At 32.5% G+C, this 25,377-nt stretch overlaps 3 protein-coding genes and 1 long non-coding RNA gene across 21 annotated transcripts; 2 read left to right on the top strand and 2 right to left on the bottom strand.

The window, feature by feature from the left end:
- Nucleotides 1–1,300: 1,300 nt before the first annotated feature.
- Nucleotides 1,301–3,434, top strand: icln (chloride nucleotide-sensitive channel icln). 4 transcript variants are annotated; one of them, XM_076619417.1, is made up of 6 exons: nt 1,301–1,583; nt 1,975–2,100; nt 2,173–2,318; nt 2,499–2,657; nt 2,730–2,819; nt 2,904–3,434. In XM_076619417.1, exons 2-6 carry the CDS (start codon nt 1,982–1,984, stop codon nt 2,993–2,995), a joined length of 606 nt encoding a protein of 201 aa, XP_076475532.1. In that variant the 5' UTR covers nt 1,301–1,583; nt 1,975–1,981; the 3' UTR covers nt 2,996–3,434. The 4 variants fall into 4 exon arrangements, with proteins under 4 accessions (XP_076475532.1, XP_033192286.1, XP_033192285.1 ...); XM_033336395.2 differs by having other exon boundaries at nt 1,303–1,587; nt 2,481–2,657; XM_033336394.2 differs by having other exon boundaries at nt 1,304–1,583; nt 2,481–2,657.
- A 332-nt stretch (nt 3,435–3,766) lies between these two features.
- Upf2 (UPF2 regulator of nonsense mediated mRNA decay) lies at nt 3,767–8,102 on the bottom strand. Of its 2 annotated transcripts, none has more exons than XM_033336393.2 (2): nt 7,935–8,102; nt 3,767–7,350 (listed from the first exon to the last, which is right to left on the bottom strand). In XM_033336393.2, exon 2 carries the CDS (start codon nt 7,332–7,334, stop codon nt 3,885–3,887), a length of 3,450 nt encoding a protein of 1,149 aa, XP_033192284.1. In that variant the 5' UTR covers nt 7,335–7,350; nt 7,935–8,102; the 3' UTR covers nt 3,767–3,884. The 2 variants fall into 2 exon arrangements, with proteins under 2 accessions (XP_033192284.1, XP_076475524.1); XM_076619409.1 differs by lacking the exon at nt 7,935–8,102 and adding an exon at nt 7,718–7,778.
- Nucleotides 8,103–8,969: 867 nt separating this feature from the next.
- LOC143302850 (uncharacterized) lies at nt 8,970–25,377 on the top strand. Its single transcript, XR_013058668.1, has 2 exons — nt 8,970–9,099; nt 23,412–25,377. It is a non-coding gene; the product is annotated as an uncharacterized LOC143302850 (long non-coding RNA).
- On the bottom strand, nt 9,084–23,113 carry CalpA (calpain A). Of its 14 annotated transcripts, none has more exons than XM_076619413.1 (17): nt 22,965–23,113; nt 21,648–21,736; nt 20,949–21,218; nt 16,850–17,026; nt 16,109–16,296; nt 15,715–16,018; nt 15,465–15,646; nt 13,828–14,078; nt 13,589–13,746; nt 13,244–13,461; nt 13,106–13,148; nt 12,716–12,760; nt 12,390–12,519; nt 11,195–11,329; nt 10,385–10,512; nt 10,016–10,211; nt 9,084–9,940 (listed from the first exon to the last, which is right to left on the bottom strand). In XM_076619413.1, the coding sequence occupies exons 3-17, from the start codon at nt 21,024–21,026 to the stop codon at nt 9,855–9,857; spliced, it is 2,319 nt and encodes a 772-aa protein (XP_076475528.1). In that variant the 5' UTR covers nt 21,027–21,218; nt 21,648–21,736; nt 22,965–23,113; the 3' UTR covers nt 9,084–9,854. The 14 variants fall into 14 exon arrangements, with proteins under 14 accessions (XP_076475528.1, XP_076475530.1, XP_033192276.1 ...); XM_076619415.1 differs by having other exon boundaries at nt 20,949–21,098; XM_033336385.2 differs by lacking the exon at nt 22,965–23,113 and having other exon boundaries at nt 20,949–21,098; nt 21,648–21,843.

Below are 25,377 nucleotides of genomic sequence, written 5' to 3'. Positions count from 1 at the left end.
TATAAACATATAACTTTATAATAATAGATTAAAAATAGTAAAGTTTTATTAAATTTAAAAAGATTATTAAAATAATAACAGAACGTATATTATATTAAAATAAATATGGAAGTCAGCAATAGCTGGTTGTATTTATATCATTTTGCACAATTAGAATGCTAACATTTTAACCGATATCTTAAAAATAAAATCAATTATTACCATTTATTTACTTCTTATTTCCCAATTATATTAAAATAATTTTATATATTATGTTATATGTTTATACTAACATTATTTTTATGTAATGATTATTCACTTTATTTTTCAAAAGTTTATCTAAAATAACCTGATTAAGCAAAATCCATAGAATATCATTTTATTTTAACATTCTTTCGTAAACTACGATATTATACATTTTTTTACATTACTGAATGTTTTATTTTTCTGTATATAAAACAAGCATATCGAGTTTAAAATCAGTATTATAAATTTTAGAAACTTCGATTAAATATTAATTTGATTTATATTTTATATAAAACGAGTAAAGTTAAATATCACAGCGATGTATTAATTTTATATGGTAGATGTAAAAACATGTAAATAGTAAATAGGGATTATTTTCATAGAAAAAATAGGAAGAACTTGTTTCACTTTATGCAAAATGTATGGTAATGAATATTAAATATGATGGTTATTTACATGTATAAAGAATGTATAATAATGACAGCGAACAAATCATAAATAATAATTTTCCAAAATTAACAAGTATATATATATTATATATAATTACAACAATGCGTTATAATACGCTTATTATATTGAAAAAAATGATTGAAAAATTGTTTACTGTTGTTAATAATTTCATACGTCTAACGTACTTATATATATTTATTATTAAAATAGATTTATAAAATATTCTTATGTAGTTTCTTCATTATCATGATAACAATAATTTTGAAATTGTAAAATAAATATTGTATCAGTTAATAAAATAAAATATTATCCTATAATATAACAAAGTTGTATCTCTTCCCTGTATATAACTTTTTTTCTTGAGAAGCTACTTGTTCTTCTATATATCTAAAAAATTATTGCATTTTTATCAATACCTAAATTTATTCGCAATTCCTAAATCTTTGAGTAATTTAAAATAGAATTGAAATAAAGAGAAACATATTTTTAAGAGCCCAGAATTTATATACTTATCTATAACATAAAATCATCAAACAGTTTAATATCTTTTTATTGTAATGTCAAAAATATGCAACAAAACTTCCCGCCCTTTCAAGTATGCTAGTGTAACATCTATGTATAGTTTATCGTAAAAAAGTATTCTGCATTAATAGAGTAAAATACAAACACAACAGGGTGCGGAAAAGTTGTATATTTGCAAGTATTAAAAAATGAAAAATCGTCATATTGATTGATTTTAGCGATTGTAAAGCTTTAGTGAACTTTGTCGCGTATATATTTCGAAACGTAAAAAGTGATCTCGAAGTATTGTGTAAGAATTAAAGTTATAAAATCGTTGTCAAGTTTACAAATTCGTTCATTTGGTGGAGAATTTTCTCTTCTTATTTATAATTTGTTTGCAAAAACAAGTAGGTAATGAATTTATACATCAATAGATTATGCATTAGCTAAATTGAGTATAAAAGACAAGTATTATAAAACTAATAAGATTGCTATCTTAAGTATGCAATTACAATTTTGTTTACTGCATTTTACGCTAAATAAAGTGCATGATTAATTAATTATGTTTCCGAACTTGTTTTTATGAAATTTATGTTATTTTATGTTATGAAATGTATATACGTATATTATATTATATTAATTTATATATATTTGTGTGTATAATGTAACGAAATTTATAATTTTATAAATTCCGGCATAACCTTTCATCTATTTTTGCCTCCTGTCTGTATATTTGTCTAAATAATTGGTTTATTTGATCAAATGCTGTTGGTCCTATATCTCAAGTAAATATTGCAGATAAAAGATGGTAGTGCTTAGCAATTTTCTTGCACCACAGGAGGGAATACGCCATGAAGAACTAAATACTACCGTGTATATTAATGATAGGGAAGTAGGAAAAGGAACTCTGTATATCACAGAGAGGTAAGTACTAATATGACGCAATCTTATATTTCATAATATATTCATATTTTAATACGATGTTCATGTTTGTAGCTTACTTTCTTGGGTGAATTATGATACACAACAGGGATTTTCACTTGAATACCCTCATATATCTTTACATGCCATATCACGAGATGAACAAGCACACCCAAGACAATGTTTATATATTATGGTCGATGCAAAAGTAGATCTTCCAGGTATGTTAAGTTCCCTTTGAATGTAATTGCTTGTCTTTCAGTGAAGAATAAAATCTAAATAAAGTTCAGTTTACTGAATCTGAATTTACTTTCTATGTAATTTTTGCTAAATATATTAAGATTTCATATTTTTATATTTTTTAAATATAATATTTCATATAGATGTACCATTGCCACCAGCTTCAGATAGTGGTTCGGATAATGAATTTGAAGATGCAGATACACCTATCACAGAAATGCGATTTGCCCCTGACAACACAAATAATTTGGAGACAATGTTTCAAGCAATGAACCAATGTCAGGCTCTTCATCCTGATCCACAAGATAGTTTTTCTGATGGTAAATAAAGCTGTTTTAATAATACTTTATTAAACAATCAAATATGTTATAAAAATTTACATATCTTTGTAGCTGAAGAAGATATTTATGAAGATGCAGAGGAAGATGATTTTGAACAGTACGATGTTGGTGCTGGTGATGCTCCCTACATTTTACCAACAGGTAATATTTAAAATTTTAATAGATTTAATGTAAAAAGAATCAATATTCTATAAAGATCAAGATTCTTTATTCTCATTCCTTTAGAACAAATAGGGACAAGTCACAATGGTACAGAAGTAGATGATGCTATGGATATAGAAGCAGGTCAATTTGAAGATGCAGAAGAAGATCTATAAAATATGGAGATAATATAATGCAAACATGCAATTTAGTATTAATTTATGATTACCAGTATCATATACCAAGGTAGATATGTGATATTATGGCAGACTGTATAAGAGAGCAGTATCAAACATAAAAACAGCTAACATTTATTTATATTCATTTTGTACACCGTAATAATATTTTAGATAAAAATAAATAATTGTATATCAAATTCAATTCCTTATTTGTATGCATATTTGTATTTGTTTTTTAGAAAATTATTGGTTTTTTACATTTATTTATACAATAAAAATGAAGCTTAATATAATAACATTTTTTCAAAATATCCGAAAGGTATACTAATATTTATAAAAGTTTATCCATTTTAATGAATAACACAATATCGTGATTAGTTCTAAACGTATTGTATCTTTTTTATTGTTAATAAAAGTTTAATTAAATTATTAAAAATATCGAAGTATAATTTATTAATATGACTTATTATATTATGTCAATATGTAAATTCTGCAATTAAAATTTTTACGATTAACAATCCTGATGTTGAGTATTAGCCAAATTGATTTTTTATTGATAATTTTGTATATTTATAATGTGGAAGTAACAGAGAAGACACCTTATTCGAATACAACAGAGCTTTTTTTCCATATGAATATATGCAAATACATATTGACATATATGACACATTTCTGCATTTTTAATATAAAATATGTTTTTACACTGAAATCTATATGATTGAGAATTCATATAAACAACATATAGATATGTATTTCAAAAAAAAAAAATAAAGTATCACGAATTTATTATAAAACCTACACAAAAACATGAACATCAAATAGTTCGTATTGTAGATTTCTTGTTTTCCTCTAACATGACAAGTACTGATTTCCAACAACATTAAGATTACCGTATCTTTTTGGGGCCAAATATAAGATCTGCATCTGGTGCACCTTTAGGATGATTATATTTTTGTCGTCGCTCTCTATTTAAATTTACTGTCACTGGCCTGGTACTCTGGTTAATTGTTTCTTGATAATCTTCTTCTTCTTGTCTTTCTGTAATATTCAGTGTCAATCTTTTAACTCGTTCTTTCTCTTCTTTCTGTTCCTGTTCTCTATTTCGAAGATTCATTGCTAATTCTGATGACACAGGAACTGCTAAATTCTTGTATTGTTGCTTGTTACCTTTCCTTAACATAAGTACGAAATCGACTGTACTATTATCAGAAGGTCTTTCTTGCAGTTGTTCGTATGTTTTTTTAGTACTTTTTACATGCAAAGGAACTGAAATATCCACTTGTTGTGGTTTCACTGAATCTCGCATTCTATCTTGTATATTATCTGAAACCATTTTATCAAGAGCAGACAAAAAGTCATCATCTTCAGGACAACTTACTCTTCTAGGGCCAGCTGGTAATGCTGCATTTAATTCTGTAACATCCATAATAACACCATCAGTACCACCTTCTGAAAGACTTTGATCTCCTTGGGTATTTTCTTGTGTACCCATAGTGTAATCTCTTTCTGCATCAGCAGTCCAATCTTCTTCTGATTGTGCTTCAGAACAATCTTCAGATTCTTCAAAATGCAAATCAGCCACACCTTTTGCATCTCCACTACCATTTCCAGATGTTACAGCTATATCTTCATCTCCTTCAGCAATTACACCCATATCAGGTTCTGCATCAGTACGTTCAATACCATCCTCTGCAATAGGATTTCCAAGAGTGGGATATAATGTATTTCGCAATTCTTCCACAGCACATTGCGCTTCTTTATAACTTTGAAACAATTGCATTTTTGGTCTCAACATTGTTAATGTATCACGATACATATAATCTATACCCACTGGAAATGGATTTTCTGGAGTCCAAATAGGATCTGTATATTTGAACCAATAATAATTTTGGAAAAATATTAAAAAGTAATCTAGCTTTTTCTTGCTAGAACCACCACTAAAGTACTGTCCACAAGTTTCCAATAATGTACAGACTAATCGAATTCTAAAAAGGTGGTCAGGTGGATCTAAAATACTTGGTATGGAGTGATCCATACTGACTCCAAATGTAATCAGAAGATACAACGTTCGGAAAATATCTCCACTTTCTACCATGCGATAGTTATACAATTCTCCGAGATATTTAACCATAGCAATACGCCGTTGATTAAATTTTGGTAAATTAATTTCCATGCATAGTCTTATATCTTCCAACACACCATCTACTACGTGAGGACCTATAGTTTCGTAATGTGCAACAAGTCCAGCTAATAAACTTCCTACACATCGAATGTTCAAATATTTAACATTGTACGCAGCAGTGAGGCATTTAATAGCGTAGGATGATACACTTTCATCTTCCCAATCTAGTTTACGCATCCATTTGAGTACTTTATCTGTATTTGTTTTTGAGAGATCTTGGTATAATAATTTCCTTATAAATTCATGAATAGGTGGTCTGTCTTTCTTTGATACACCCCCAGTAGATTCTGGTGGATTTACATAATAATATGCATTTTCAATTATTGTTACATAACGTGAATCTAATGCAGTGACTGCCTTCTTACGCATCATTTGTTCCAAATATACTTTTGTCCTTTGATGTGAGTCTGGTGAACAAAATAGGTATCTTCCACATGTTTCCAACAAATTACAAGCCATTTCAATATGATGATGTGTAAAGTCATGTAACAAAACTTTCAAGCAATATAATGCTTCTATCTTTGAATAAAGTTTAAATTTAACAAGTTCACCAATGTATCTAACAACTTTTACTTTTGATTCTATATTAATTTGATCCTTTTTTCGTACATGATATTTAAAGTCATGTTTTAACATTGAACATAAATCATTGCCAACATCAGGCATAACAGGATAAAGAATAGCTGCCAATCGTGAATAAAATGGCAGTAGATCTAAACGAATTCTAGAAACACCAAACAATGCTTTCACTAGCTTTTTCTTGTTATGTTTCGTGTTGAGATTCATTAAGAAGTGTACTGCCGCATTGTCAATTAATTCACGATTTACGCAATTTGGTAAATGCGTTATAAATGCATCTAGAAGTATTTTATTACTTATATTCGAAACTTGTGGTTCCTCCACTTCTGCCTCAGGTTCATCTACTTTTTCAGTTTCTTCTAGTTCATCAAATGTTATTTCCTCATCTAAAGCTTCTTCGCTTATTGGAGCATCTTGTTTAGGTACTTCTTTCAAATATGATCCTGGAAGGAATACTGTTAAGTCTGGCAAAACTTCATAAAATCGTCTGGTTTCTTCATCTCCCCACATATCCTCTAAAATACTATTTTCTTCTCCTTCGCTAATCATTTTCAACGATTCTTCTGCTTCTGCTTTCATCTCACTATTTACAGGAAGTTCTGGCATAGGTTCATCTAAAGTATCAGAAAAGCTTTGCACATTATTAAGTAAACGATCATAGGATACTTGAAGACTCTCAAGTTTTTCTTTTCTTTCAGAGCTTAGCTCGCCTCTGGTCTGCAAAATCTTTCGATTTTGTTTCTCAAAAGCTTGAAGATCCTTATGTTCTTTTAATAAATGTTTACATAATGAATTGTAGTAATCTCGTAACAGTAATCTCACATTTTGTTGTTTATCAGGAGAAAGTAATTTGCTTTTGGGTATAGTTATACTCAACTTCTCAGATATTTCTCTTACTCTTTTAGATACAAGACCTGCATAATCTTCACCACAATGTTTGCAGAAGCTTAATATGATGCTTGCATTGTTATGTTCTTCTTTATCCATATTAATTAAAACCGTTAATGCAGAACCAAGCAGAGGTAATCCTTGCTTATGGGTGAAAATCCCTGCATTAACCAGTTCAGCATAAAATCGAAGATCGACTCTAAGTTTGCTTGGATTTGCAATTTTGTCTACAACCTTTAGAGATAAAATTCTTTGCCAATTCTCAAAAAAATGGGTTGAAAATTCTGCATATGTTTGATGCAAGAAGCTGCATACCTTAATAGCAGGTGCAACATCTGTCATTTTTAATTTAGCATCCACTAAAGCAGTAGCAACTTCACTTACATATTTTGTCAAATTTAAATGTGTCATATCTTTTAGAACTGTATCTAATTGTATACTACTAAAATTTTTTAATTTCTTAACAAACGTAGTATTTCTTTTCAGCGTTGAATCTAATTTGCTGAAATATGTTTCTGGTGGTCTATTAGGATTTAAATTAGCTGCTCGAAGTTCTTCTTTTGCATTTAGTCGCTGTTCTGTTTCTTTTATATAATCAGTCAAATATTGTTTATCTTCCTCAGATACAGCATCTTGTTCTACAGTTGCTTCTGTAGCTTCTGGTACTGTTTCTTGAACTTCTGACATTGTTCAAACCTGTTATCTAAAATATATATTTTATTATGTATTTGTACAAAATGTCATTTGAAAAAGCTACTTATGATTGTTATGCATATAAGACAGTAATGATTATTATAACAACGTATATATTAATTATCATATTTTGATCTTTCTCTATATTACAAGTTATGTTAACAATATTGGAATATTAACATGAAAATGTTATAAAGAAGAGAATGAATATTCTTCTAATCTAAGCAATAAAAGTATTCAATAAAATATTATAATTTGTGTTTGCAAATTTATATACTATCAGAAATTATTCAGTTATATATATAGAAATAAATTATATATATAAAATATGTTTATAATTAATAAATATGTTATAAGCAAATAACATTTACTCATACCGTGTAAAAAGAATCTTTTTTTTTATAGATGATATGATTTCTTTATATTTATTTAAATATATATTTGATATATGACATGTTTACATTCATAATAAGTAATACAAAATGCATAAAAATTAAATAAATTATGTGAAATAGATTGAAAATGAAAATTAGTACACTAATATTATTTTATAGAATTATGTTATAAACTTTTTAAAATTATTTACTTTCTTACTTTTTAAAAGCGAATGAGGTTATTTTATGGCAGACGAAAACTGATCTCTTACTAACATCCGCTAATACCAATATAAAAAATTGCTTCAGTGTTTTGAATACACGAATATATATGTATGCACATGCACATATGACATTAAGAGAGATTTCCTTTCTGATGTTAATCACTATAAACAGGACAGAAATAAAAAATTGTATGGATCTCTTACATTTTATTTTTGCGATAAAAGATAAATTTTAATTATAAAGAATGACATTTCTGCTTTATCTAAACGTTCTCTATTTGATAAATTCTTTAAAATTTAAAAACTTCAGTATAGATAACAAAATTAAAATTTATTGTAATACATATATAGTCGTTAGTAGGCAAACATAAAATAATTGTACTAAAATAATTATACTAAAATTTATACTACAAAGAAATACAGTTATAACTTTAATTATTATTTTCTAATTTCTAGTATAATACTAAAGCTAATTTCTCTGTATAATACATACATATACGTAATGCCTGATAGTACTTAAATATATACAATGTCATACGTACACACAGCTATATTCATTTATATATGTTATTCAAACTGTCAGTAAGCCGCCAAGAAGAAATGGTTTAAAAGTTATGCTGCTCAGTCGTAATCAGGCAGAGATTAGATTTATATCTACCTTCATGATAGTGAAAATAATATTCGAAGTCAGTATAATCAGTGTAAAAGTGACTTGTGAGCCTTCCGAAATAATTATATTTTGTTGTGTATTTACGATAATAACATTAGGCTATTCGTTTCATTCGTAGTGAAAAAGTTTAGATGATCGTGTAGTGATTGTGAAAAAAAGTTTTATTTTTCTATTATATAATAATCGTTGACACTAATTAGATTAAATTGAATTATATTTAAATTTGCGAATATATGTGGTGTGTTTTAAGGGGACAACTAAAATATTTATTCCCGGATACATCTTTTACAAAGTGGTGAAACAGTTTTTTTCACTTTCTAGGTATATTTCTAGATAAAAGCATGAATCGTTATAGCGATGAAAACAATTTGCTTCATGAGTATAAATTCATTATGCATCGGAAAAGTTGTAAATTATTTCAGGTCTGACTTACTTGATCGTATAATAGATAAACGGGAACAAGATAGACAAACGGTTGAATTCAACAATACGTAAGTTTAATTTATCTTATTAAACTTTTTGTTGTTTACAATATCCTTTGTAAAAATATTTTTTTATATATCATAAAAATACATGACAAAGAAATTTTTTACAATAATTGTGAAAGAAAGAAAATAAAAAGATATTTCTTACACTAAATAGAGAGTTCTTAAACTTTATTCAGTGTGGAGTATATAAACAGAGTTTTTTGGATCTTATAATTTTCGTACACTCGATAATTGAACGAGAAGGAGATGATAAAGCATGTATAAAATATAGACTAGTTTCCGATATAATAAATTATTATCATTTTAAGATAATTAGATTTTATAGGTACAACGATACATTAACTAAGGCACATTCTCTTTACATGTATAATAGTTTCGACAAAAATACAAAGAATAAATTATTTATTATATATAGTAAAATTGTATGTATGTTTTTCTTCCTTTCTATGTACTTTTCGAAAGGAATTGTGATACTAATATAAACTTTATAAAATGTCATACATTTAGATTTATGAAACATTACTAATAACATATATCTAAACAAATATTCTTTCAATAAATATCTTGCGTTTTTACTTTATGTTTAATCAATGTACAATTAGCAAACTGGAAAACAGCAGTATAGAAAAAGCAATTTCTCAAGATGAAAAACGTGATGGAATCGTCAAGTATTTCCTAATACATACATAGCATGACAAAAGATACGAACGTATTTATATTCCCTTATCTTTATCAATGATTTTGATACATGTATTAGATTACGAGTATAACGTTTTCTCTATCCATTCTTCCATTGTGAATGTCGCCGTATTAGTTAAGTCTGGATCTCGTTCTCTGAAAATATCTGAGAAATGGAAATATTCGTTAATTTCTATATTATGATATAGATGTCCTATTATATTTATCGATACTCGTTTACCTATCATTGTCTTGAGTCGAACTGCACACATGATGTAATCATCGAAGGTGATCATACCATCCTTCGTTCCGTAACGATGTACCAAGATATTTAAAATGTGATTATTGAGTCGATAGCCTGCGCTATTTAATGCTTGCCTCAATTCAAACGCACTCAAATATCCCGATTCGTCTTTGTCGTATAACTTGAACACAGCCTGAAAAGCAAATGTTGTTTTGTAAAGCTTTTTGTTCTCATTTAATTACAGCTGTTTCTTTAATAAATGGAAAGTGGATGATCCACCAAAAAAATAATCTTTCCCATACACTAATCTATTTGTCTAATTTTTGTTTCAAATTGTGAACAATTGATAGCAATAAATTAGCGTACCCTCCATTTCCTTATGTCGTTCCATAATGTTCGAAATTCTTCAAATCCGAGTTTTCCAGAGTGATCTACATCTAACATGGCCACCATACTACGGCATACATCCTTACTGAATCCTTTATCATTCGTTTCTGAAATATAGAAATCATCTATGTTTATAATATTGAACGTTATAATCGATTAAACTTAAATGTATTGTTTTATATTGTACATTTTGGTCAACTACATAAACTTCTGAAATCTTACAAAGTAAAAGATATTAAAGGATTATCGTTAGATATATAATTGAAGATGGCAACATCACAGATGCAAAAAATATAAATAGATAACAATAGGTTATAATTATAATGGGATTATATGGTAGAGCTACAGATTTTTATCGACATTTCGCATTCGAAGTCCGATGAATTATTTTCAAGCAACATCGTTAATGGTTTATATGTATATGTTGTTTATGACAAAGGCACATGCACAAACTTTTTTGATTATTCGGTCTTTAAGCTTTTTTTGCCTCGCTTCTACAATTATACATGTACGTTTGTTATTTGTTTCAAACAATTAGTTATAAATTACGTGTTACATTTAACAATCGGATAAAATGAACGATGCCTTCTTAATATAAAATTTGCGGTACTATTATCGAGGATTGAGATGTTAAAAAAATTAAAAGGAAGAATTACGATTGCGTTCTAATAACTCATTTTTCTTCTGAAAAGACCTAATGTTTCAAAATATCTGTCTCCTATGTTACATACGTATGACCTGTAGTGTGAAGTATGTACTATGTAAGTACTAGACTAGACGATGCCTTACCTACAGTCTTACTGTACTGTTCATTATTACAAACAATGCCGCACAGCAGTGAGATGAGAGTGTCGATAAACGAACCATTTCCTTGTACAGTTTCAGGGGCATGTGCCTCACTACGACGCGCCGACTGTGGTAGTTCTACCCGTAACATACAGCTACATGTTAACATTAAATTTTACATATGTACATTCGGGTCAGATCGATCAATATACATGTTAAAAATAACAAATTTTCAATACTATTACAGATATTTTCATTAATTGTATACAAATCGTATGTATTATCAGCACATTTGATTCTTAGGTAAAAAAAAAAGCTTTGTCTAGAAATGTTGCCAGATTCCTATCACTTTTAAATTGTCTTGACATTTTTAATCGTAACAAATGTTAATTTGGAAGTCAATTAAAAAGTTCTGATCGAACAGTTTATTAGTCGTATGATGTTACGTTAAGAAACAATTTTAACCAGAACATGAATTAATTACAGTATAATATGGACTCGAGGTATTTCTATCTCCCATGTGGACCCAAATGTATTTATGTATAGTACGTATGAAGTAATTATACAGCAAGAAACAAAACATGCATAATTACGCGAATGAAATTTGAGTTGCATTAGCGTTCACACAGTATATAATTGATTCACGTGAATAACAAATTAATCGAAGTGCTACGAAATCAGAATGCATTGTGCCATTTGCGTGTCTTTCCATAAAGTATTCTAAACGAATGAATGATTGACGACAAAAAAGCGTAATTACGTAAATTCTACTATGGTCAATAACAGCAAACGGTATTACGTAAAAAAGCATTATTTCGGAAGCTTATTGTGAGAAAGTAAAGGTATAAAAGCTTTCTTCTTGAAAAATAAGCAGACAGCCGTAACAATGAAATAAAATCAATAACTTATTTCTAACAGAATTTTCTCTTAAAAATATATACAATATGTGTAATACTATATCATGAGTAGCGTGATATAGTAAATATAATACTGTTCATGTACATATAATAAACAGATATTAACCGCAATTATATAAGATGTACACATTTCAATTATATTTAAATACCTGTATAGTGAAATTAAGATAAATGCGAAACATTTTTCTCAATTTTACTTATAACGTGGTCTTTGGTATTACTGTAACTGAATTATTTTGATATGCGGTTAATATAAACAAATTAAGTACAAATAACTATACCTTTTCGCATTGCAAAATCTAAAATTTCCTTTAGCTCCATCCAATCCACTTCCATATCGTCACCAGCGAGCTTTTTGAAAAATTCTCGAACTTTGTCTGCATTACGGTCTGGATCTGGTTCTTCTCGAACCTTGAAAAGATAAAAATATAAAAGTTTAATAATACAAATAAAGATAATTCATAAAAAAAAATATCACAGAGATTTTATTAATTATTATTAGACATACTATATTAAACGTTGCATTTGTATTTGTTGTAAAAATTGTAATTGGATCTTGTTAGTGTGTGAATTTAATTAAAAACATATTAGCGTGCACATTACTTACCTTATCTCCATCTTCGTGTACGTTATCACCTTTGGGATTAATGACCTAGAAGCCAAGCAACATCAACATGCGAATTGTTACGAATTATTAATTAAGATTCACGATCATCGAGTAAATTTTCTTAGATCGATTTGGTTACACATTGGTAGTTGGGACCAAACACATACATGGTAGATCTAGACTGTAATTCATATTCGATATTCTTTAAAAGCATTATAAAAGCTTAACAGCTTAGATTTAGGTTATCAATATGCAAATGCATAGTGTAAATAATGAACTGGTTTTCAGTTCGTTACTTGTATTACAATGCGTGTTAATGAGTTGTACAAAATCATCATGCTGACTGTGCACGTACTGTAAAAAACAAATATCAAACGCTATTTCTCTTACCCTATCATCAATTTCTCCAACACCAACTTCATCATCATTTTCTCTGAAAGAATATAGTTTTAATATCAATATTTTAGTTTCTTTCTCTCTCTCCCTCTCTTCTTACATCTTTTTTAATTTAAGCAAGAGATTACTTACTCCATATTGTTCTTATTTTCGGAGAATATTCTCAGCAAAAATTCGCCCTCTTCATTAGGGTCAAACGTACTTGGAACTATGCAATATGCACCAGGTGGTAATTTGAAACGGCATGTTACTTCTCGTAAATTTATAAATGCTGGCGATCTTGCTACCGACGCGTTGTATTTGAAGAAATTAATGTCCAATGGCTTGGGTAATCGTTCGGGATACTCCAACTGTATATTTGCAATCGTTATAATCAATATATTATCTCCCATAACCGTAACAAGATTGTACGAATATTTAAAAATTACTAGGATATGGATCCTTTTTTAACATTATCAGTTCTACATAAGTACATACATGGTATATGGCAAATCCAATTGTCAGACATTCTGCACCCATTCTTCTCTGTGCTCGCCTATTTTTCTGCATCAACGCAACAATGACTGTACATTTATCGTCATCTTCATCTGGGTACTCGAGAGTAATTCGGTATTGCGGATTATGCCAGAAGGTTTCTGCGAGTCACATCAAAAATAACATCTATTAGTACTTTAGAATAACAAGAACGACGAATACTAACGAAAAGGCACATTTACCTAAAAAGTTCCTACATCCTCCTGCCGTAACTCCGCGTACCCATTCCCCTTCGAACACGCTCATCTCCCATTTCTTTTTACCAGCATTTAGATCGTCTTCGGTCAACGAGTCTGGATTCAAGTTACATATTTCTAGTTGCGTAAAATATCGCGTAAAATCCTGGAATGACATCCAAAATTCACCATCCATGTCGAAGGTCAAGCCTAGCTCTTCCTTCTCATGATCAGGAATGAATCTCCACTCTGGTGATCTATTAAACAAACATTCATTTTTGTAGTATCGTGGACGAGAGGCCTAAGAGATATCGGGTGAACTATAAATAATGTCTAAGTGCCGACAGGCCCAACAATGACCTTGGCCACGAACGGTTGCGGAACACGCGCGTGGCATGGCTAAGACAAAACACAAAGGGATGCTAAGGGAGAAAGACGAATTAACAGTTAGTGTTACGCCGGGCGACTCTCTGCCTGGCACAGGTCACACACCGCGGGCCAGACGGACACCAGATGTCCGCTCTTCCGTACGGCGTACCCTCAATAGCCTTAAGCACTCGTCATAAACCCGAGTCACTTGCCTGCTAAGGTCCTTCAGACCCAACAAATGTCTTTTCTAAATCAGTTTCCAAAGACTATTGTTTACTGCGGCTTGACACGGGAAAGTTAGTTTTTTTCACGTACGATGCTTCCTACTAGCAACTTTCTATCGAGGGCGGTTAAGACTCTTCCTAGTCCACCAACCTTCGTTTGTCTAATTCGAGGCAATGTATACTGTCCTCACTTCTTGACCTAAAATGGCATGAACAAATCCGATGATCCCGTGCGCTAGACACACCCTTCACTAGCTTTCCTCCGACACAGCATCGTCACTCAACTTCACTTCTTTTACATCGTTGGAAAAGTCAACTACTAAGTCTAACGCTAATGCCTATCGGGGCAGTCTAAGCATAACGCGAGAGTCGGTCTCGGTATTGTCGAGCATACATTTCCTCTCCTAAATATCTTATAGTGCTACGTCCACTAATACATTAAATCCAATTATAAGAGCCCTGCTCTAACGTACATATCTATCTTATCTTCGTGCGATAAGTGATTATCTATCTATCTATGCTCATCAGTCTAATCTAAGTGTTGGAAATATATAATTTATAATTCTGTGAATCACGGTGTTATACAAACTCAATCACCCCTATTATCTCAACGGAAATCAGGGGATCGATCAAGTCGTGGTGTCGATTGTTATAATCGTAATGGGAATTTACGGCTCCCGTTGACGTTTCTCCTAGCGACTACGTCTCCCCGCGATTGGTCGAAAAAACAGTTAGTGTTAGTTGAGAAGCCAGAGAGTGTTAGTCGAGAAGTCAGGGAATGTAAATCGAGAAGTCAGAAGAGAGAGAGCGTTGGATCCGTGGTGACGAGAGTTGCAAATTAACTATCTACTTGTCTTAATTATAATACGTTATTGTGATTAGTTCATGTTAAACAACCATCGTTTTCTGTTTAACCAACATCTGTTTAATCCATTGTAAATGAACTAATTGTAGTAAAGATCCTACATTTTATACTTAGCACGCCACATTTCATCGAGCAAAAGATCCTATGTTCTGGGTAAATCAGCTCGAATCTGATGAATAACTTACTGATCGCTCCACGGACCATTCCATTCTGCCTCGTTACCCCATGGATTTCTAAGTCTAAGTAGCGGTATTTTCCCAAATTGGTTTGGCGTTTGAATCTCTACATATTTGACACGTGTAATACTGTAAGCATGGCCTCTGATCAGTCCTTGAGGCGTCTCGGCTTCCAATATATTTGGATCAGGCTAAAATAATCAAATTAGCTTGATTACGCTCGTTCAACGAGCACAGAAGATCAGAAACGTCGGTCTACCTCTATCGAACAGCCCATTAGCGAGTTCCTTTCGTAAGCTTTTAGCAAAATACTAAATAGATTTGGAGGGGTTTGGTCCATCTGATACATTTCCGTCACACCACCCGTAAAATCCTCCATGGCCTCACAGGTGGTTCCGCCTTTCAAAGCTTCGTACGAGCCATGAAGCTTCGCGTACGCCTTTTCCAAAAGAGCACTCCAGAATTCGTTGATCTCAGCTGAATGCAGGTATACCAATTCGCCGCGGTAGGTCGGTAATCTGTCGTCGATCACCACGTCTACCCATCTACCGTACTGCCAGAATCTGTTTAACGTTAATACGTATATACGTATACAGATTTAGCCGAATAAACGTTTTCAATTTACGCAGTATGATAATAAGACGTGGGAATACCTGAAATGAAATATACCGGCGTAGTTTTCTTCGAAACTCTGGTCTTCTGGGACTACTTGGAAAAACAAATTGGCGTCCATCGTGAGATTTGCGACTGCTGCCAGCAGCCAACAATCTCCTAATTCGCCTTGCTGAACGTCGAATCTGGAAAAACCCTCGACGAACAGTTGAGGGTTGTCCGCGATTTCCTGTAATCAAATACTCCAATGTAAATGTTAACAATTATTCTGGTTAAGACTACGTAATTAGACCGTCATCATCTCCTTGTAGTCGATGCTTTACCACGTTTTATCGCTAGATCGGACCTGTACATTTACAATTTCATTTGGAGATTTCTTTGGAGATTAGAATTCCATAAGCACAAGTGACATCGAAATGGGAAAATGTTTTAAACCATGCACATTGCGCCATATGAAATAAAGATACAAGCGAATAACTTGAATAATACTTTGACGCTCAATCGACGTTGTACATCATCGACGGCTTCCTACGGGTTTCCGTTTCTACGATACGATATCGTATACTTGGTCTTCGATCGAAGCTTTATCAGCCTCAAAAATTGCAGCCGAAGAAAGAAAATATCGAAGCAAATTGCATGAATATTTTCTATGTAATACTTTCTAGAACTCTGTAATTACGGTACAAACGAAAAAAAAAAACAGCTGAAAAAATATAGTTACACGGTACATAACATCGTAAATTATAAAGAGTTGGAGATAAAGATAGATAAAGACGATCTACCATTGGTCGTTTCCATTCTATATATCTGTCTGGCCTTTTCGAGAAATATAACGATGAATCATCCGCTGGAAATTCGGGATCCTCGAAAAGTGTCCCCGTAGCCAAACATTCTTGCTTAAGTTTGCTAAAATCTTGAACCGCTGCTCGGGGTCTGAAGCCAGAACCCTTTTCTCCTAACTGAAACAAAAACAATGCCTTTCTACACAGTTCCAAACTTTTTCATACGAAATCTTTCTTCCTCGTAACAATTCTAACAAATTCTAACAAACAATTCCTACGATAGCCTACGTTATAGTAGGGTTTCCCAATAAAATTTGCGGTTGTCCTTAGAGGTTTGTCTTTGTAAGTGTTCTTTTCTTTCGTTGATTTCGATCGAGAGTTTAAGTTTTCTTTTTTAGAGAATTTTGTATGAGATAGAAGCTTTCCTTGAGCGATATTAGGAATCGTGCTTTTTTTCTCGATATTGATATTTCTGGCATGTTCTAATTTTGGTAACAGTTTCAACTCAGCTACACTTTCCGCTAAATAATCTAAGTATCTGTAGTTCGTGTACTTTCGTCGTTCCATTTTGATATATCGACGAGTAAAAATGATCGTATACCGTAACCGAAATTACAATTGCGTGCACAAAATTCCACTAGAATTATCTTGTTCTGATTAAAAATGAAGAAGAACGAAAATATGTGCCTAGCTGTTCGAACGTTTAAATACTTTTACTATAATAAACAAACTGAAGTGTATGTATAATCTCGATTGCGGACGGAAGTATACTGTGGCTGCAAACCTTCTCATTAATTTTATCACATATGGCAAATACATTATTACAAACGGAAGACAGCTTGACCACATCTATTTCAGATTACGTATCGAGATACGGTTGGTGCGGTTTAAAATGTGCGCACAAAGCAACTTCTCGTCATAGACGTTAGTATCTTAGTCACTTAGCACCAGGTGATATCAGTGATATACCAAAGCTTTGTTAATTTAGGAATTTTATCAACAAAAGGTATATAGCTTCTTTTATTTGGAAAGGTAAACGTTATCAAATGTTTATTGTAAGTAAAATGGTAGAAGAAAATGCTGATCGTTTTAATCATTTACTATATCGATTTAGTATATAGCCGAGAGTATCGTGTAAGCGGACAAGAATTAATTCTTTAGGCAATTATAGAGTAAGATTTTTTAATCTGCATCTTAGTTCCGTGTGAAATCCTTTGTAGCTGTATTTATAGGATACTTTTTGTTTATTCATAGAAGAAAAGGTTGTTTCGCATCTCGTGTTAACAAACTTAACAAAACACGTTTTCCTATCTAGAGTATTTTTCTTAGTGCACGTGCGATGAATGAGAAGTTGAGTAATAACGTGTACACATGACGCATAATAGGAGCATTTTGTTTAATCATGTTCCTTGCAAACACATCACGAGAGATAAAGAATGCGTACTCGTTCATTGAATTGTCGGAACGGAACGTCATCATCTTTTAAAATGATCACTCTCACTTCGTTACTCCGTTCTTCACAGTACCTGGATTAATTTTACTGGAAATAATATCGAAATAACCTCTATCTCTCCACCAGTCAAACTTTAACTTTAACTTGTTTAACTACGTTAACGAATATTTTAAAAAAGGCGATAAAAAATCGTTTACGAATCTAGAGACTTAAAAAGTCACATACATGTTGGAATGTTCGTAACACTTCAGTCGGGTAGCTTTATTTAATTCGAGCACGACTTCCGGTTTTAAACTGCTCTTAAGTATCATGCGTACACTGAATGGAAATGACATGTGTGAATCTTATTATTACGCCAATTTTTCTGCAGTGAATTTGTTCAAGTAAATACTGACGTTGTTAAAGCAATTAGATTATATCATCACCGGAATGTGTCCTTTAATTTTCAAAGACAGTACCGAAAGAATACGGATAAATGGTTTAATTAACACAGATGTAACGTAATACATGATATGCATCTAAATATGCGAACTGGATATCATTTTTAGAAGGTTGCTAAGAGTCTAGGATTAATTAAATTAATGGACGAAAGTAATTAGGCAAAGCCTATATAATGATAAGTAGAGAATATGTTTAGAAAAAGTAAATGTAAGGAAAGCAGTAACATATTTTATGCAGAATTTGTAAGGAGTCACATATAAAACCTGAAACCGGTTAATTATCATAATAATTAGAAATAAATAGCTGACGAAATGTCCAAACATGCAATAAAACGTGAACGAAATTAGTTGGAAAGTTAGCGTCATCAGATACATACAGCAATGAATTAAACGCATTACGTGTAATTTTAAGTTGCAGAATGCATCCGAGAATTAGTAACGTGATACACACACATACAACGAAGATGTTGAGGAAAATTAATACCATGTATATGATTGTTGTAGAAAATTCTATTTATTATAATTTTTTTTATATAGCTAGGATCTACTTCATATTTCCCTGAAGTAAGATTATCAAATAATTGTTAACATAAGATTAACGTAGTCATTTGGTGTTAATAAGTATAGGATATTATTTAGCGCGCTGAAACTGTAGAAAGATTGACTACCCTTCGATTTCGATGATTTTTGGATATGTTCCAGAAATCGATGTTTTGAACAACTTTTTCCTATACATATTTGGACTGGACTCGCTTAGTTTTCGGAATATTGAACTGCCGATACCGTTACAATGAATTCTGTCTATAGTCGTGCGTCTGTGGCAACGTATATATCGGTATTGGTTACCGGCAGTCTTTGGCGAATATCTCGAAAACTAAACGAGTCCAGTCTTATACGTATAAGAAAGAGTTGCTCGAAACGTCGATTTCTACAACATATCCAAAAATCGTCGAAATCGAAGGGTATTCGTCAATCTTTCTACAGTTTCATCTTTAATGTAATAAGACGCAATAGCAATAAAATTTACACTTTGTTTAGATTTAAACTGAATTAAGAATTTCATATAAATGACACAAATATTTCAGTCGTGTTAGTTAAAAAAATAATTACTTGTACAATTATTCCATATAAGATCAAGCAAATAGTTTATCGCTTCTACCACCACCAAATGAAATGCGAGAAGATACAGAGTATTTCAACATGTTAAAAGAAACATGACCTATTAAAAGCGTTGTCGTTCAGATAAAATCATTTGAAACAAGTTTCTCAAGGTATTTTCAATTAAGAAGAACGATGACAATAACAACGTAGTGGAACAGCATTGTAAGTTGACTGATTAAAAACCTAACAATAAAAGATTGGTCGTCGCTTTAGAGAAACGCGTACCACTTTGATGTTGAAAAGCGACGGGAGGAATCGTTTGACTTCGACCGCCGCCTTAACGAATACATCGTCGAGCGCAGCTCCGTTCCCATCGCCGTAATAATAACTCATTTTCCACAATGATTACACCCTGATTAGAGTATCTAGTAGCTAGCTTATGTCACGTGTTCGTTATATGGAGCCAAATAATTCAAACTTTAGGCGATAAATGAAAGTCACACAGAAATTCCAAAGCTGTTATTCCACGGGTTTTCACAGTGCGCACACAGAACCGTTACGTTGACAAGTCTGGAGACACGGACTGAGATCATTCTCCTCTTACCCTTACCTAGGTTTCGTCACGTAACACGGCTAAAGGCGCCATAACGCAGACGATTCTTCTGTGGAATTTTTTTCTAATAGCAAATATCAGTTATTGCATACGAAAAAGAACGAATCCGATATGTTGACATACCGTTCCCTGGCATAATTTTGCAATTGCAATTCGTCAAACCGTCCATATACACAAACCAGTATAAATAGACATTATAACTCGTCTGTGTTCGACTTCATTCGGCTCTGTTCGGTATATTTCTATACTTTTGGACCCTAGCGCATGCGTTTTAATAGAATAACGTATACACCATCTATGAGACATGTCGCGAATTAACATGTAGAGCGGGATTTTTTAAACTTTAAATACATCCTTGCGATCTAATTTCCAATTAACTTTATTGCGTAATCGATGTTGAACAGACGTTTAATAATTACTTTGACTTTATGCAATACGAACCTATTCCTATAATTAACAGCCATAAAATTGTAGCTTCATACTAATACTCACTTCCGCTTTCGACGCTACTTGTTGTATAAATTCTGGTTCGACCACTTCAGGTTTCCATCCGTACGAAAAGTGATTCATTCTGCTGTTGTTAAGATTTGACAGATCTTTATTCAGGATTCCGAATTATCCGTCGTTGTCAGAGTGCCGGAACTGCACGGAAATGTAAAATCAATAGGAACGTGTCACGCGTCGTACAAAAAAATCTTTTTATTATCTAGATGTATTCGATGAGAATCAGAATAAATAGCGTCGACTGATAAGGGCGTCTTCCTGAAACGTAGCGAATGATAACAACTTGCTACTTCGAGCACCAGTTTTTATGTGTTTCGACCGTACTGACACCTAACTCATTGAACAAAACTTGAAAACGTACATGCTTTTTAACGTAACTCGATGGTTTTCCGATCGATTGATAAGAAAAGATTTGCTAAATTGACCTTCGTGAGATGTACGTTATACGATTCGAACTTACACATATACATATATTACTGAACTCCGGACTTATTGTTAGTATTTCGTTGAACGTTCACAACATCACACAACGTAGATGTGGAAGATGAATGACTAACGATTTAACTACGTATACGTACATATATATGTCGTGAATTTGTGGCGAATATATCTATATAATTCACCTGTTATATACTCTTGTTTTTATTACAGTTTCGTAACGTTTCAGTTACTTCTGGCGTAACTAACCTGTCTTCCAGTTCCAAAGTGGCTCACGCTATGGATTATTGCAACGGAGCGTGATGTTGCTTTAAATTTTGTAGTTTATGTCGTTGTTGCTTGAAAAATCAATTTTCCTTATAAGAGGCCGTTGGCCAGTGAAGTGAAGGTGAAAGTGAATACATATGGTAAAATTGAAACATAGTCGATTTAAAATCTCATTGATAACCGGAATTTTAACACAATATCACATGCAAGTTTTTCAATAAATGCCATAGATACGAACAATTTTATATCTGAATTTTTTCAATCATAATAGTCGTCAAGTAAATAATTATAATGAATGCTCATTTGCGATATTAAAGATAATTACTCGTAACGAGGAGTTTAACGTAACCTTATTATTTTTTAATTTTACTTGAATATTAGTGAAAGTAAAAAGATTGAGTGAAAAGAAGATGGATGAGACATCATATCTTTGCGTAGTATAATGTTAAGAAAAAAATATGATGCCCTGAAAGGAAGTCATGTGAAAGTACAGGCATTGACGATGACGATGCGTCATATAGATTTCGAACATCGACCTCCAAATTTAGTCTGACGTATCACTACCTTGAAGTACCTAGACATTGATCCACATTGATAGTAATTATGAAACTTCAAATACAAAAGATTCTGAGTAATTTTTACTTTTCTGCATTTTTTTGTACCTCGTTTTTTTAATCAACTTCGCAACTCAAAAGAATCCATCAAAAGAGTAATCAAAAGAAATTTTCAACGTCTTCTATACAATGTACAATATTCTTTGATCTTTCAATTCTGATTCATTCGTTTCAATTGCCAAACAAAACGATCATCCAATTTTTCGAATAACATATCTAATGGTTACGAAGAACTTTACTATTGAGATATAGTTGGAAACAAGGCATAAGAAATAAGTGTTATATTCTTTTAATCATTGTGCCGCCATTATTGAAAATTAAATTATTTTCTACTAGAGTCGTTGTCAATTCTCAATCGATTCGTGTATCATATGTCGATATGTAATTTCAGTAAGACGTTCGTTTAAATAAAGTATATTGGCGGATAGAGTGAATATCAATAGAAAATCAAATCGTTCACGGTACATCGGTAGTGTCACAGTGCAACATCACCATGATACGCAGAAAAGCTTTCATTCATCGTATTTTCCGGTTATCCAACGAAATTCAATTTCTCAGCGATCCTTCGGAGTAAAAGCGATGTAAACACAAAAGAACTCTTCGTGTCTGATATTTAAGTTTCGTTTATACCATTAATTGCCGACAACATTTACAATATGGTCGAATGATAATGCCGAAATTTTACCACAAAATCCACGAAGTTGCACTGAATTTATCTTGTTAAACCTTTGTTAAGGTATTTTGGTACTTTAGTTAAGAAACTCAGCCACGATACCGTGGAAACATCTTCGATACAGAAATACTCGAGAAACACTGACTTTTCTTAAGAGATAGATCTCTGGAACGAAAGCATCCTCCCCGCTCGATGAACGACGGCGCGCTGTCGGCGCCACAACGCGTCGTGACGCCCAATTATTGCATATATAGAAACATATACAGATGTGTGCAAACGCTATACCGTCTAAAATTTCTTTGTTTCACTATGTTTTTCTTTGCTTGTTTACCTATCTAAATGTAGAAAGTTAAAAATTATGGAATTCCACTATTTATCTTGAATGACTCAAATATAACAATGATAAGTTTTAGTGTTTACCAGTCTGTTTAAATTAAAAAAAAAAAATTTTCTTTCCAGATAATATCGTTCGTGGAACTATTGTTCCGTGAAATAGGCACCGTAATAATGTATATTTAGCGATTATTCTGATAAATTGAGTCTTGGGCGGAAGATCGTCAAATATCAGAGAGATGCAATATAACACAGGTAATGCAATAAGCGTAATCTGTTGCTACATCTTGCACGATGCTATAGTTTGAAAGACATTCTCGTGCCAAAGAGAATAAACGCGTTGTCTTGTAATCTTCGCTGAGATGCTTTTTGTGAAATTTAATTACGAAGATCTAAACGATATTATCCGATTCTATCGGTGCAATACTTTGGTATTGCGTGTAAAATTCAGCCAAACACAAGGAACGAAAGACGATCGATTAATTATTAATATACCGGACGTAATAAAACCTGAATAACGAAATCCCAAGCATTTCGGTTAATGTTTCGATTTTATACGACATCTGCAAAATAAATATCGATTAAACCGTATCGTAAGTAACGTGGAAACGATATTTTGCAAAGAGAAACAGTCACTAAATGAAAGATAGGGAGGCTTTACGTTGGAAGCTGGTTTGAAATGTGGCAACAGGAAAACTGGGGAACAACCTTGGCAGTACGAGACTAAAAATACAAATTTCGTTTCACGTTATAGTCGGCATCGTGTATACGAGGGGGTTCGTTTTAGGTTAAGGCTAAATTTGGCAGCGTTCCAAATGGTGCTTGAGAAAAAAAAGGATTTCCCCTTACTGACATTATTCGAGCATCGTCCGCCGACGCGACGTCTCGACTTCATCCTCGCTTTTACCGAGTGAATATATTTCACTGGCAGTGTATTCGCTCGGTGGAATGTCTTTCAGGCGTGTAAATCAGCCGTAAAATGTTATTAAGAAGGCGGATAAAAGAGAAGAATAGAAGAGAAATTAGTTGATAAATCACCGGGTGTAGTAGTTCCTCGTTCCATTAGTTTCTCTTATCGTCTGTTTAGATATTACACCAATGGGCTTGAATGTTAGCGGTTTTAACGATAATCATTAAAAAGTATGCGACTGACCAAGCACGGACCTTGAAAACGGCATTCGCTGGATGATGGATATCACCTGAACCAGACAGTCCTCCTCGGAGCAACCGTGACAAAAGATTGTAGCGACCATATGTGGACCATGTGTCCTCTGGTGGTTTAAACAAGATGGGATTCCTACGAATAAATCACCTTTTCTGCAGAAATTAGCATCTATGCTGTTCGTCGTACGAATTAGTGCGAGCCACGTGCATTCCACACTGACGTCTTATTCCCTTTTAGGAATTTCGAGTAACGCGATCTAGCACTTTTCACGCTGTCCGCGATCATACAGGCAATGTTGGACAGACGAACGATGAAAAGAAAGAAACCGAACATAATATGCCGATGATAGGTCGTCGGAATATCGTCCTACAGAAAGCTTACCCTTTTAAAAATTTGTAGGTTCTCGAGTTGTCGGTGCCGTCGGCGATTACTTTCACGTAATAGTAAGAATAATTCGACATCTCTTTAATGAAGATACCGCGGTAAATATAATCGCGAGCGTACGAAACTGTAGAGTAGGTGGCGAGATTGTCGAAAGGATGGCACAAACGCGCACTGTTCGCCGAAAACTACACTCGAATTGTCGTCTGTAGTCTGTACCCCTTCTTCTTCGTTCTATCGATGCCTGCTACTATCTGCTTGTCTGCTCGTTTGTAGTTTTCTTCGCTTATACATACCTATATTTTGAGACGCCTGGACATCTGTACGTTTGACCGAGCTATCTCAAGAATTTATATCAATATCAAGATGACAATGTTATTTCTGTTGCTCGACATTTTACGACAAAGATTTTACGACACTACATTAGGCGTTGCGCTCCGATTGTAAAGAAATTCGTATTTCCGGTTAAACCACGTGCAATGCGCGTAGAGTCTGTCGATTTTACTTACCACAGTAACATAGTGTTTTTTCCTTTTTTTTTTTTTT

The sequence above is a fragment of the Bombus vancouverensis genome, chromosome 6 (assembly GCF_051014615.1).
Source record: "Bombus vancouverensis nearcticus chromosome 6, iyBomVanc1_principal, whole genome shotgun sequence".
Lineage (NCBI taxonomy): Eukaryota > Metazoa > Arthropoda > Insecta > Hymenoptera > Apidae > Bombus > Bombus vancouverensis.
The sequence above is the reverse complement of the archived record's forward strand: the minus strand, read 5'-3'. Positions and strand labels throughout refer to the sequence as shown.